At 45.0% G+C, this 12,429-nt stretch overlaps 1 protein-coding gene across 6 annotated transcripts in view; it reads left to right on the top strand.

The window, feature by feature from the left end:
- The window catches only part of wdfy4 (WDFY family member 4), a 47,050-nt gene that overhangs the window by 18,428 nt on the left and 16,193 nt on the right, over window positions 1–12,429 (top strand). For all 6 annotated transcript variants that reach the window (XM_077495022.1, XM_077495021.1, XM_077495023.1 and 3 more), the window contains 17 exons: window positions 12–214; window positions 713–879; window positions 1,279–1,398; window positions 1,481–1,642; window positions 1,720–1,878; window positions 2,158–2,284; window positions 2,394–2,545; window positions 2,873–3,111; window positions 3,218–3,339; window positions 3,456–3,647; window positions 4,509–4,618; window positions 6,687–6,764; window positions 6,849–7,040; window positions 7,746–7,821; window positions 7,912–8,108; window positions 9,478–9,626; window positions 9,704–9,815. In XM_077495022.1, the coding sequence (XP_077351148.1) occupies window positions 12–214; window positions 713–879; window positions 1,279–1,398; window positions 1,481–1,642; window positions 1,720–1,878; window positions 2,158–2,284; window positions 2,394–2,545; window positions 2,873–3,111; window positions 3,218–3,339; window positions 3,456–3,647; window positions 4,509–4,618; window positions 6,687–6,764; window positions 6,849–7,040; window positions 7,746–7,821; window positions 7,912–8,108; window positions 9,478–9,626; window positions 9,704–9,815 (2,557 nt within the window). The remainder of the gene's footprint in view (window positions 1–11; window positions 215–712; window positions 880–1,278; window positions 1,399–1,480; window positions 1,643–1,719; window positions 1,879–2,157; window positions 2,285–2,393; window positions 2,546–2,872; window positions 3,112–3,217; window positions 3,340–3,455; window positions 3,648–4,508; window positions 4,619–6,686; window positions 6,765–6,848; window positions 7,041–7,745; window positions 7,822–7,911; window positions 8,109–9,477; window positions 9,627–9,703; window positions 9,816–12,429) is intronic.

Genomic DNA, 12,429 nt, shown 5'->3' with positions numbered 1-12,429 from the left:
TTCTCTATAAGTCAACAGAATGCTGTCTATGATGTCCTGGGCAGCGATTGGTTTATGCTCTTCCTGAAACCACACCTTCACTCTTCCACTCTGAAACTGGGTCTCATCTTGCTCACACACTTCCTGTCCTGTCCAACGCAGCAGAGCAGTTTCAGGGACATGGTGCTCCTTGGAAACCTCATAGATGTCATGGAGGAGCCATTTGCTATTATTGGTACACATTAGTTCAGCAATTACTTGGAAACGCATGAATATAATGGCAACTCTTTTTTTTTTAATTTTCCATAGAAATTATTTTTGTTTTTGTTTTTTTTTAAACATGAAAGACATGAACACTGAATAGATGTTACTCATTAACTGTATATTGCTATAAATTTTCCACTGAATGTTTCAAAAGGAAAATGGGAATGTTAGCAACATTACTAGTGCTCCACTTGTTTTATTTATTTATTTATTTATTTATTTATTTGTTTATTTTAAAGTCCATTTATCAAGAATAATTTGAGTGGTCTAATTTCCATTGACTGTAGTATTTTTTTCCTCAGTGAATTCTACAAGTACTTGAGTGCCTAGTTTGCCATTTTAACAGCTTTTTGGGCATGGCTGTATGCCACTTGATTTCCATACCCAGTAAAGGACAATTATGAATATGGCAAATGTGTGACCCAAGAGTCATAGCTTATCTTTTTTTTCTTTCTTCGCTTTCCTCCAGACAACCTACGTGCTCACTCTTGGTCATATGAGTGCTCCAGTGCTGCATGCCCTGGTTTCGATGTTCTCCAAGGTCTTCTGGTCAGACACTTTCAGCTGCCGCAGGTCTATGAAGCTCTGGCTGCTCTGCTGCTGGGTAGGAAAGTCAGCCACTCTGCAGAAAGAGAGGTGAGTATTTTAGTTTGAACTGATATAAATGGGGAGTTATAGTGGTTGGTGTGTCTGCGCTAAATGTAAATTAATTTGAATCTCAGCTGAGGGCCTCCAGTATGGCATGTGACAGTGTTTTGTTATGTGCTCCTGTGGCTCCTTCCCACTTCCCGAAAATATGCATGTTAGGTTATTGAAAACTGTGTGAATGATTTATTTATTTTTATTTATTTTTTTGGTCTCTGCCATTGACTGGTGACAAGTCCACAGTGCACGCTCTCAGGTGGTCTGTAGAGCTCCGGGTCACCCACGACCCCAGTGATGACAAAGCGCTATAGAAAATGTCTCAATATATGGAATGATATAAATGGTTACGTTTGTTTTTGACATCCAAATCATGCCACACGCAATCTGCAGGTGAACCTGGATGACTCCCTCCAATCATTGATCGACAGCCAGGCTAACAGTCCTGCACCAGAGCTCTGTGTGGAGGCTGCAACATTACTGCTTGAACTGGTCAAAATCATCATTACGCAAGTAAAAACATTAAAAACCCTCAGCTGTTTATTTTTGACTTACATTTTAGGCAAATGAATGACAGCATGCCTTTTGAATAAAGCATCAACCAGGCACTGATGCATCATCGGAGTTGCATCTGCTCGCAAGTGTGATGCAGTTCTTCTGCCTACTGCATAACCATCGACCCCGAGACCCACTGTGGGCATCCATAGATTTCCTCCATGCGCTTGTTGCTGTAATGTTCCCCTGGTACGGTGCAGAGGTTTGTACCTTAAATTTGTTTTATTTTTAATGACATTTCCACAGTTTCTTTTGGCTGATGGTGGCTTTTTTTTTCAGGGTGAGCATGAGTCTTGTGGAAGAACCGAATGTGAGGATGAACTCAAGATTCAGTCACCCAGGAAGCCAGTGTGTGACTTTATCAGCATTCTGCTGATGGACAGTCTTCTCAATGTGTCTGGCAACAGCAACACACATCCTTTAGTGTTAATGGTGGAGGTAAAATTGCAAACTATTTGTTTTATAGATCACACTCAAACATCAATACATTGTACAAGTATGTGTGCACACGGTTCATGTTGAACCTGCAAAACTATTACTTCTCCAGAAGGTGCCACTATTTGCTTAGTTACTAAATAAATGGGGCAGAGCAATGGCACTAATGATGGAATTACTGTACTTAGAAGAACAAATAAAACCAGAATGGCTGTGTTGAGTGTTTTCCAGTCTCATGTTGCAGGAAGTTCTAAAATATAATAATAATCATAAATATTATAGTTCTGCCCAGATGGCACATCATTGGAGCAGAGACAGAGTTTCCAGACTGAGCTGCTGGAGTTCATGATGAACATTATCTACATGCTCAGCAATGATAAAGAAAATCACACTCACCTTATATCACAAGGTAACATGACCATATAGATTATATGTATTTATAAATATAGTGTACCTGTTAATGAATTTATTATTCTTTTGTATCCGGTGTGGTGACTGCAATTCTGTATTTCATTTAGGCTCCAAAGGAGAGAGACCTGCAGGCCAGATGTGTACGTTGATGGGTAATGTGGTGCTCTTCAGTAAGGTTCTGGTACAGGCACTTTACAACGGAACATTCCTGGGGGCCTCTGAGAGTTTAGTCAACTTCCTCGCAGATCAGATTGTAGTGGTGAGATGAGCCCACACGCGCATACTCTTCATACAAACATCCGGCTATGGCCAGCCAAACATATGCTGTGTTCAGCATTCACAGCGAGGAATGAGTTCAATCTGACATTCTGTTTACATGTTATAATTTCACAAGGCATTAATGTTAAAATGTTTAATTGTATCTCAATATTTTCAAATATTGTTTCCATAAAGAACACTGGAAAATTTGCAGAATAAATAAAACCTATTTAATCTCATGATTAGTTATTATATCATGACAGACATGCTCATTTATAAATTATAAGTGGGAAAAATAAGATCCCTCTGATATTTCTGTATACTTTAGGCCCTGGAAAGAGGAGAAACTCACAAGGAGAAGACCGTGTCAGCTCTCTACTCATGCACAAATAAGGCCCTGCTCTACTTCCTTTCCCGACCACGCCATTCCACAGCCGAGTTGGAGGGCATCGTTAAGACATTCCAAACAATCAATGATCGCTGGGACGTTCTCTTGGCGACTTACAATTCAAACGTGAACTTTATTACATGTTTCCTTCATTGTCTGCTATTGATTGGGTCTGGCAGGTAATGGCTAACTCAGGTGCAGGCACTCATATTTGCACACTTGTAACCATTAATATCAAACTGACATAATTTGTACATGTTTTTTTTTTTGTTTTTTTAACTGAAGTTACCCAGAAGGTTTTATGTCTGGAGCCCAAAAAGTGCAGAGCAGGAAAGTTTCAACCATCTTGTTTCCCACCAAAACACAACATGAAGTGGACATAGAATCTGGGCCAGAATTTCCTACTGGTAAGAAATTCACAACTTAAGTATTACTTGGTGTATCCATCTATATGTTTTTTTTGTTTTTTTTTTGTATGCTTTTTTTTTTGACAGGTTTGGACAAATATGCGTTTGTTTTTCAGATGACAAAGAGCTGGTGTCTTTAGCAAAGGCCTGCTGGTCCAAGTTGATGACGGAGCGGCGGCACACTCTGGAAGAAGCGTACAAGATCGAGATCTCAGCCAGCCACACTGCTCAGGGGGCATCTGTGAATATGACTGACATCAGCCCACTGTGGGAGGAGACGGCACACAAAGCCTGGCTGCTGCACTCAGGTCAGCTCTTTTTATGCGTCATTATAATGGGATTAAGCAAACCGTGTAACATATGATAGAGTAAAACTTGATAAAACAAGATATGATTAAATAAAATATTTTGATGCTTATATATGATGATCATTGATCAAATATGCAATACAATAAAGTTCGACTAATTATGGGGATGCTATATGTTATAATTAAAATTAGATATGCTACAGTAATGTGATATGAATAAAATAAGACATGATCTCATGCAATTTGATATAATATATTACTATTGAAACTGAGAGAGCTACTTCTGGGTACTGATTAATGTGAAAGGAGCTGGTTTCATACTCACTTTTGAAATAACAAATATATCAAATTACGTGTCTTTAAATGATGTTCTCATTGCCGTTGCTCCCGCTAGCTTGTCTCCGCTAATGTTTTGGTTTGGGCATGCACTCCAGTACTGATGTTTGAACTATACTACAGTAATATAGAACAAAAATGTCATTTTGAAATTAACAATGCAAGTGGGATTTAAAAAAAAAAATAGCAACAAAAAAGTTAGATGTACTAAACAGTATGATATTTGATGATACAATGTAGACAGAAAAAAAGAAAAAAAAGAAAAAAAAGAAGCAGTACATTTGAGGCAGTGAAATACGGTAAAATAAATTAAGATGTAATAATAAACAATACAATGTGAGACAAGTCAATATTAACCAGTAAACAATACGATGAAATGCTATGTTAACAGACTTTAAAATACAATCACAATCAAACACATAAGTTTACATAAAGGAAAGCTTGTATTTTCCATTGGGAGCAGTGTTGAATTTTACCATGACGGAAGGAAGTCTGTTGCTAAATATGTATATAACTCCCTCACAGAGAAACATAAGCAAGCAATGGCCAGCAGCCCTCTCAAGAGGTTGGACATGATCAGCAGTGCAGTTCGCTCAGCTATGGGGAGGCAGGACAAGGAGACGGTGACAGCGGAGGTACGCACTCGCATCCCCTCATTAATAAGACGCTACCAAACCAACCGGCACTCATTCCAAAGTCACTCGCTGCCGTATTTGTGCTGTGGGCCGTCCAGCCCTGTGGGAGTGTTTTTATTATTTCTTAAAATGGATTTGGAAGATTACAGCTGATTGCCCCTGAGTTGGCATAGTAATTGATAGCTGCTCGGCCCATTCACAAGAACATTCGCCGCAACACACTGTTGTTTGCAGCTGAAGGTTAAAGACGCGTTTATTGTTGTTTTTCCCCCCGAAACACGTGGTCCACATCATTAGTTCCCCCACAACGCTTAAGACGTTGAGCCATCTGGAGCAGGGAGCGGGGACATATTACTCAAGCACACAGGCATGAAATTACAGCGTCTGTGTTTGCCCCAGCCGTGCAAAGAGTGTGTGTGTGTGCACGTCTCCTGCACGCTGAAATTGGGTTGGCAATTATAGTGGTAGCAATCTGATGAAAACATTATTCATTTGATGTTATTCTTTATCATATCAGTATCTGACAGGCTATCAGACAGGGTGATGAATTGTTTTTCCACGTGAGAAGAAGCAGGAGAGATGTTTCCCTGCACTTTAGTCTGAGATTTTCTTCTAAACTAATAGTAGATAGGTCGTCAGAACGTTCAGCCAGTTTGCACACAGCCTCACAAAGAAATGAGTGAGACAATAATTAATTTCGGGATCATCAACTTGTGGCCTTTATTTGGCAAGTGAGAGATGTGTCCGGGGATCCACAATAATGCCGCATTACAGTGTTCTAAGCATGGCTTTGCCGTCTCAGATATTAACATTACTGTACAGTACATTGAACAAAAAGCAGTCCCAAAGCCTTCTGTAGGTATTGAGTGGCAATATAGTGACTGATAGGCGGTCTCAGTGCAAGCCTTCCAAAGACTTATTTCATCAGCGAATGCGGTTTCCATAATCATATCTGTGTCCTCACATTACGCAGATAATTAACGGCACTAATGATCACGTTAAGTTCATTACACATTCCCTACCAGCCCAGAATGAAGTTGACATTATGTTGCCTTATCATCAAAGGTGGCGCATTGTTGGGAAGTCATTAAAATGGAAATGAGTGTGATGTTCGGATGTTAATTGCAGTGGGAAGGGATGAGTTATGTATTTAATGCAGCATTTAAAAGCCAATGAGTCTCCTATCTGCTAAATAGGGTAATTAATGCTATATATTACTTATGTTTGTCCAATTGAAGGAATGAAATTGCAAGATGACTTGCTGTTTATCTGCAACGCCATGGTTCTGGTTTGCAAACTTCATTATTACTCTCCTCTCTGTAATATTTTCATAATCCCCTCTTTCTTCCGCTACACAATATTTCCAAAGACACACTGCCATTTTCATTCTTCAGCGAGCTTGTCAAATAAAACTTGATTGTCATGGGTTTATTTGGAAAGGAGTTTAATTTTTGTTTCTTTTTATAAAACAGCAGACTTTTATTTTTTTTGTTGTGCTGTTCATTTACGAGGTTATAGCCCAAAACGCAGAATTAGCATCTGTAAATAAGAGTGCATATAAAGAGTGACTGCGTGTTCATTCCTTCGGCGAAATGGCCGTCGTGGGTCAGCAGTGAGGATGGACACATGTTGTTTCACTCGTCTCTCAGCGAGCACTGCTGTGATGATGGGCTTAATGAAGCAGTTAACAGTGCGAATATGATCCCTGTGTGTCTGCTCAACATGAGCATCCTGCAGTGTCAACACGGCTCCGCTTGTTATTTTTTCTTTTCTCTTTTAATCGACACACGCACATTTACCTTGCCCCCTACTGTGCTGTGGCTCAGTGATATTAATGTTTATGTTAATTAGATCACACCAACAAAGGATTACATTCTCAGACAGGGGTTATTGTAAGTCTGTAGCCACTAGCTTATTTGGCCCCCGTGAATGCAATTTAGAGCCAATGTAATTGTATGAATGCATTGTAATTGCATGAGGAAATAACAATATGAAAACACAATCTCTGTGTGCGTGGTTGGAGGAACAATTGCTTTTGCACTAGTATTTTTCTTTTCTCTTTTTCCAGGAGTTTTTGTGTTACATGGAGTCGCACCGACAAAGGGGAAACGGCATGTTTGAGAATATGAGGACAAATCACTTACAGGTTTGAAGAAAATAGTTTTTGTACACAATGTATTTCGTATTTTTGTATTCATCATCCCTGTCTTGTTTTTCTGCTGTGGCCCAGTTACGAGCGAGTGAGTGGGATCGGGTCAACTCCCAATGGCTGCTTGTGGAGGCAGAGCTGTTGAGGGAGAGAGCTGTGTTTGGGCCGGGTCCGGGTGTGTTGCTCAGCCGTGACTGGGTGCAAGACGCTGCCGAAGGACCCAACCGCACCCGACTACGCATCCGCAGAAAGGAACGGAGACGCTCCAGACGGGTACAGTAATAACTGCAAAAGGCAATCTCTGCATATGTCTCACCGGGATACTTTGGATTTATAGCTGTTTGTCTGCAGTGTCCGCAGACCGCCACAGAGATTTTTTTTCATGAGCAGACAAGCAGGTCATAATTTGTGTCCATGCAACATTTCTTTTAAGATTTCTTCGGGGTGATTCAAATGAATTTACAAATTTCCACATTTTTAGAGAAATTATATTAATTGTGCTTTCATCCACTTTAAGTACTTTCAGACTGCAGGCAAATGAGACCCAAATTAGATTTATTTTTATTTTTTTTGCTGCCCATATGTGACCTGTGTCTGAACGGATTTGTTCAAATCCGACCTCGATCACTTTCATATGTGGTCCTAGATCGAACACGTATCCAATTTTTTGCAACGCGACCTCCATCTGAGTAGCCTGGTCACATGTGTCCGACCTATGTCATCAAAAGCCCAATATGTGATCCGTCTGTGCAAGGGAGGGTACTCAAGAGGCTACTGACAATCGTCTGTGAATCTGCAATGTTGTTTTGAGTAACAGTGTTGACTTCATATTTGAATCCCAATTGAAATATGAAGCATAACATGGACATTTGTAAGAAATTCAAGACGATATTCAGTGGGGTGCGCTGGGCATCTCACAATCAGATAATTGGATGATGTCGAAACGATATAATATGTAATGTGATGATATTTATGAAGGTGGTTGGAGCTCTTTCTCTGGGTTCGAGGAAGGTCACGTCTGCAGAAAGCAACAACAGGACAGAAGCTGACACAGGTAAAAGAAACAACATAAAGTACTATGGACACTTCATTCTGCCACATTTTTATTTTGCTTAGTGTGAAAGTCTCGTTTTCTGTGTACCAGAGCCAAAGATTCTTTGCAAAACTGGCGCTGAGGCTCAAGAAGAAAATGAGGATGGAGGACAGGCTTGTGATCAGCTGACCTTCTTTCCGGTTTTGAATGAAACACCTTCTGCCTTTGAAGAAACAAAGCCCTGCTCCCACACGCAAACCTGCGCTGACATTCGCATCATCCTGCAAGAGCTGCATGACGGAGAGGAGGTACTGTTGCACGAGAGTCTGAAGTATGCTGGCCGAGTTCACCATCATAATAATTATCAGTAGTAGACTGAGAGACTCCAGTAGCTCAATGCTGCTATCAGGATTTCATTTTTCCTCATTAGTGTAAGGCCCAGCTCAGCTCTTTTCATTCTTACTGTGAGTTAGACGGCACATGTTGACAAGGATTCTCTTTGCGCTGGCAACCAGCCGCGCCTTTTAATGTTTCTGACAGATGTATTAATAAAAACAGTAGGAGGTGATGCAAGCTGTCTTACATCTGCTTAGTAAGTGTGTGATCTGCGTAGTTGTCTCGCAGAGGTTCAAGTGTGGTGAGTCCTGCTGAGCATCCTGTCAAATGAACACAGTCATTAGCTTTGAGAAATGCACACGCACACACGCATACGGATTAACACGCAGTGCGGACAGCAACACACAAAAGCAGACCCACGCATAATTAGCTTTCCAGCGCCAATAGTGTGATTATGACAGTAATGTGTGTGGGGAGAAATCAATGGTATGACATTAGGCTCTGTCAATAAAGTCCTTTTCTCTCCTTCCAATCAGCAGCTAAATCTCTCTCAGACTCATAATGCATATCTGTCCCCTGCACAATGCGCAGCTAAGGAAACAAGTTTATTGTTATGTATTTAGTCGTTGATGATAATAATTCGAGCTAGTTTTTCAGAAATCTAGTCATTGTTAGGGCCAATCGAGCGGATTGCAGCTTGTGTTCGCTAATGGAAACTGCCATTTAATCTAACCGTGGGTAAAAATGACATGCCATGTCGCTGGGTCTCACTTTGACTGAGGCTTTCACGTGACACTATTCATCAGAGCACATACGTTTGTGTGCGCATTCAGACAAGAGGTTCTGATCGTTTAGCAGGTTGCCTATTGTGCATGTGACAGTGATTAATTCCCCTAATAATGGCCAGGCAAGACCTGCTCCTCCTTCACAAGTGAGACTCTTGTGTCTAGGGGTTAGGGAGTCTGATTTGATTAGTATAAATTGTAAGGGGCCTGCGGCTATATTGTGGCCCCATATGGTTTTTGGGCTCTGTGTCCCAGAGGGGCCAACACAGTGGTGCAGCCAGGTGTGCACGCTCACTGTGAAATGAGGGGAGAGACAATAGAATTACACACATTAACAGTGTGCAGTTAGCATTAGCTCCAACTAGCCCTGAAAGCAGCATGTGGGTCATTTTGGTGTTGAATAAAGATGCTGAAAAGGAGGCGAGGCCTTCTCCTCCCCATCAATCAGCTTCTATAATGAAGTGGCCAATGGTGTCTTTTTAATCATGATGAAAATATATGATGAAAATGATCAATCACGTGTTGGCTGGACGCTTAAATGAATCTCTTGCCTTAGGTCAAAGCAAAGATGTGTGTTGTGATGGTGAGCGGCCTCAGAGTGACTGAGGGGGTGCTGCTCTTTGCCAAAGAGAGCCTGCTCTTGTGCGAAGGATTCACGCTGACTCCGTCTGGAGACGTTTGCTGCACGAAGCACCACTCCAGCAGGTACCACTGTTTGTTTTGTACGTTTTAATTGTGTAACAACATGTCCGCTTGTTTCTGCCTCCAAATTGTTTCTCCAGTGTGAGGGATTCCTTCATCTCCAGCATGCTGAGTAAGGAGTCGACGTCAAGCTGCAGACACTGGCTCTACGAGGACATCAAGGAGGCCCGATTTATGCGGTTCTTGTTAGAGGTTAAACATCCCACATTGTATAGAGAAATTAATACATTTATTCATGTTGATATAATGCTTCCTGAAAATTAGCGATTGTGATGACACAAGCTTGAGTTCTAAAACTTTTCAAAACTTCGAAAAAAACATTCATACCTATTTAATGACATACAAAATTAATCGTTAAAATCAATAAAGTGTCTTGTGAGGAAATGAAGGATACAGAGAAGTGCAACAGTGACGTGGTTTAAGTGCTAGCCAATTTCACGTCATGTATCTTATGACGTATGTTCTGTGTGAGAACCGTAATATTTGCCTAATTCATTTTTTCTCCATCATTAATTTGATGCCCTGGTGCCCGGGGCGGTGCCGTCCCGGCGCGGTCCGCTGCTCCGTGCCCGGCGGCGCGGTTCGGGGTGGGTGGGCCTCCGGTGTGCCCCGTGGTTCCCTCTCCCCTCCCCCTTCCTCCCCCCCGTCGCCTCTCCCTCCTCGCCTCCTCCCGCCCATCCTCCTCTGCCTCCCGGTCCCTTTTCCCTTGTCGCCCTCCCTCCTCCTCTCCCCCCCCGCCTCCTGCCCTGCAGCCGCCCTTTCGCCTTCTTGTCGTCTTCTCCCCGCTTCCCCCGCCCCCCCCCCCCCCCCCCCCCTTCCCTGTCTGCCCTGCGGCCCCTCCCCCTCCCTCTCCCTGGGCCTGGGGCTCCCTCCCCGGCCCGGGCGTCGGGCTCCGGGGGCCGGGCGAGGGTTTGGGGCCTGCCCCACTCCGGTATAACTCCTGGCGCCCCGGGCGGGCTCCGGTGGCCGGTGGGCTGTCCGGTAGCCCTGCTGCGCTGGCTGTCCGCCCATTGTGGTGCCGGGTGGATGAGGTGGGGGGCGGGTGGGGGTGGGGGTGCTGGGGGGCGGGCGTGCCACCTACACCCGCCGGGTTGGGTGAGGCCCCGCTGGTCGCTCCTCTTACTCACTTCACTAGCTTGCACTATACACTTTGTAAATATACACATAGGGCACACAACACATTTCTTGGTGGGGTGGGGAAGGGTGGAAACACCGTCTTCACCCTTCAACTCCCCTCCAATTTTAATGCACCTCACGTCCAAGGGGAGGGGTGAGTTGGGGCGGGGAGCCATCAGAGGGGATGGACTGCAGTGCCTGGCAGCGCTGTGGTCCCCCCCATTTGTGTCCCTGCCCCACCACTTTGTCCCTCCAGTCCCTTTTTTAATGCACCACACATATACATATTCATTTTTTTGGGGGGGATACGGGTGTGTCGGAGTAGGGGAAATTTTTTCCCTCTGCTCCGACTCACCTGCTCCCAATTTTAATGCACCACACGCACACACTTGTATATACACTGGGTGGGGCCACATTCACGGTGTAAGGGTAGAGCTCGCCAGTCGGCGAGCTGGCGGACTCAGTAACAGGGTTAGGTGTCACTAGTACTCTGGCGTGACGACCGGGGCCTCTCCCCACCGGGCTCGGTGTTCTGGTGTTCCGCCTTCTCCCCTGGTGCTTCCTCCTCTGCTTCCCCCCTCCCGCCGCTGTGCAAATCTCGCGCGGCTGGAGGTGGGGTGGGCACATCTTCCCTCTCTGCGCTGCTGCCCGGTGCCGGTTTCCGGGGGGGGGGGTGGGGGGTTCTCGCGGGGGGCCGGGTTCGCGGGGGGGGGGGGGTGGCGGCCGTCGGGGGGGGGGGCGGCTTGTTTGGGGGGGGGGGGGTGGAGGTATGGGTGGGTGGGGGGTTGGGTGCTGGGGGTCGGGGTGTGTTCGGGGGTTTGGGGGTCGGGGGTGGTGGGGCCTGGGTCGTGGTGGATGGCGGGTTTGGGTGGGGTGCGGGGGGGTCGTGGGGGGATGGGGGCTGGGGACCGGTGGGGCGCTGTGGGGGCCCGCTGGGCCTCGTTCTGCGGCCTTGGGCTCGGGGGTGTGGGCCGGGGCTGGGGCGGGGGTGTTCCGGGTGTCTGGGTCGGCTCGCCGACCGGTGTCCGCTCGGGTGGCTTGGGGGTGGCCTTGGTGCTGCCGCGGCCTGGGGATTCCGGGGGGGGGGGGGGGGGTGCTCGCTTTGCTGGACCGCGGTTGACGGCTTCTTTCTTTGGTGGTGGTCCTTATGCATGCCAGATCCGTCGCACCAGCATCTACTGAAACTCAACAGAAGTACCCTCTCCCTCCCACAGCCCCTTGAATCAGTTGGTGCTGGTGTCTGTGGTTCTCACTTTGCTTTATCTATCCTTCCCTCCTTCCTCTCTTTAGTTTTTCCTCTGGTCACTTGAGATCTTAATTTATTAGAAGTATGAGGTTTCTGGGGTTGGCATAAGACTCCGGTTTTGTAACCACGCAGGAGGGGTCTTGTTGGTGCTGGACTTCACTTTGATGGATTGGATGTACTGGCTTCTATTGATCTCGCTCTGCCTTATCGATCCTTCCCTCCTTCCTCTCTTTAGTTTTTCCTCTGGGCTCTTGAGATCTCGCTAAATTTGCTGGAATTTAGAGGCTTCCGGGGTTGGCGTAAGACTTTGATTTTGTAATCATGGGGAAGGCAGGAAGTGTTTGGTCGGTGCTGGATGTCACTTTGATTTACCTTTCTTTTCTCTTTATTTCTTTTTTTTTCTGACCTTTTCTCTGGTCTCCTGACCATTTAAATCTCACGACT

The sequence above is a fragment of the Festucalex cinctus genome, chromosome 14 (assembly GCF_051991245.1).
Source record: "Festucalex cinctus isolate MCC-2025b chromosome 14, RoL_Fcin_1.0, whole genome shotgun sequence".
NCBI lineage: Eukaryota > Metazoa > Chordata > Actinopteri > Syngnathiformes > Syngnathidae > Festucalex > Festucalex cinctus.
Note: the sequence above shows the minus strand (reverse complement) of the source record. Positions and strands in the feature narration are given on the sequence as shown.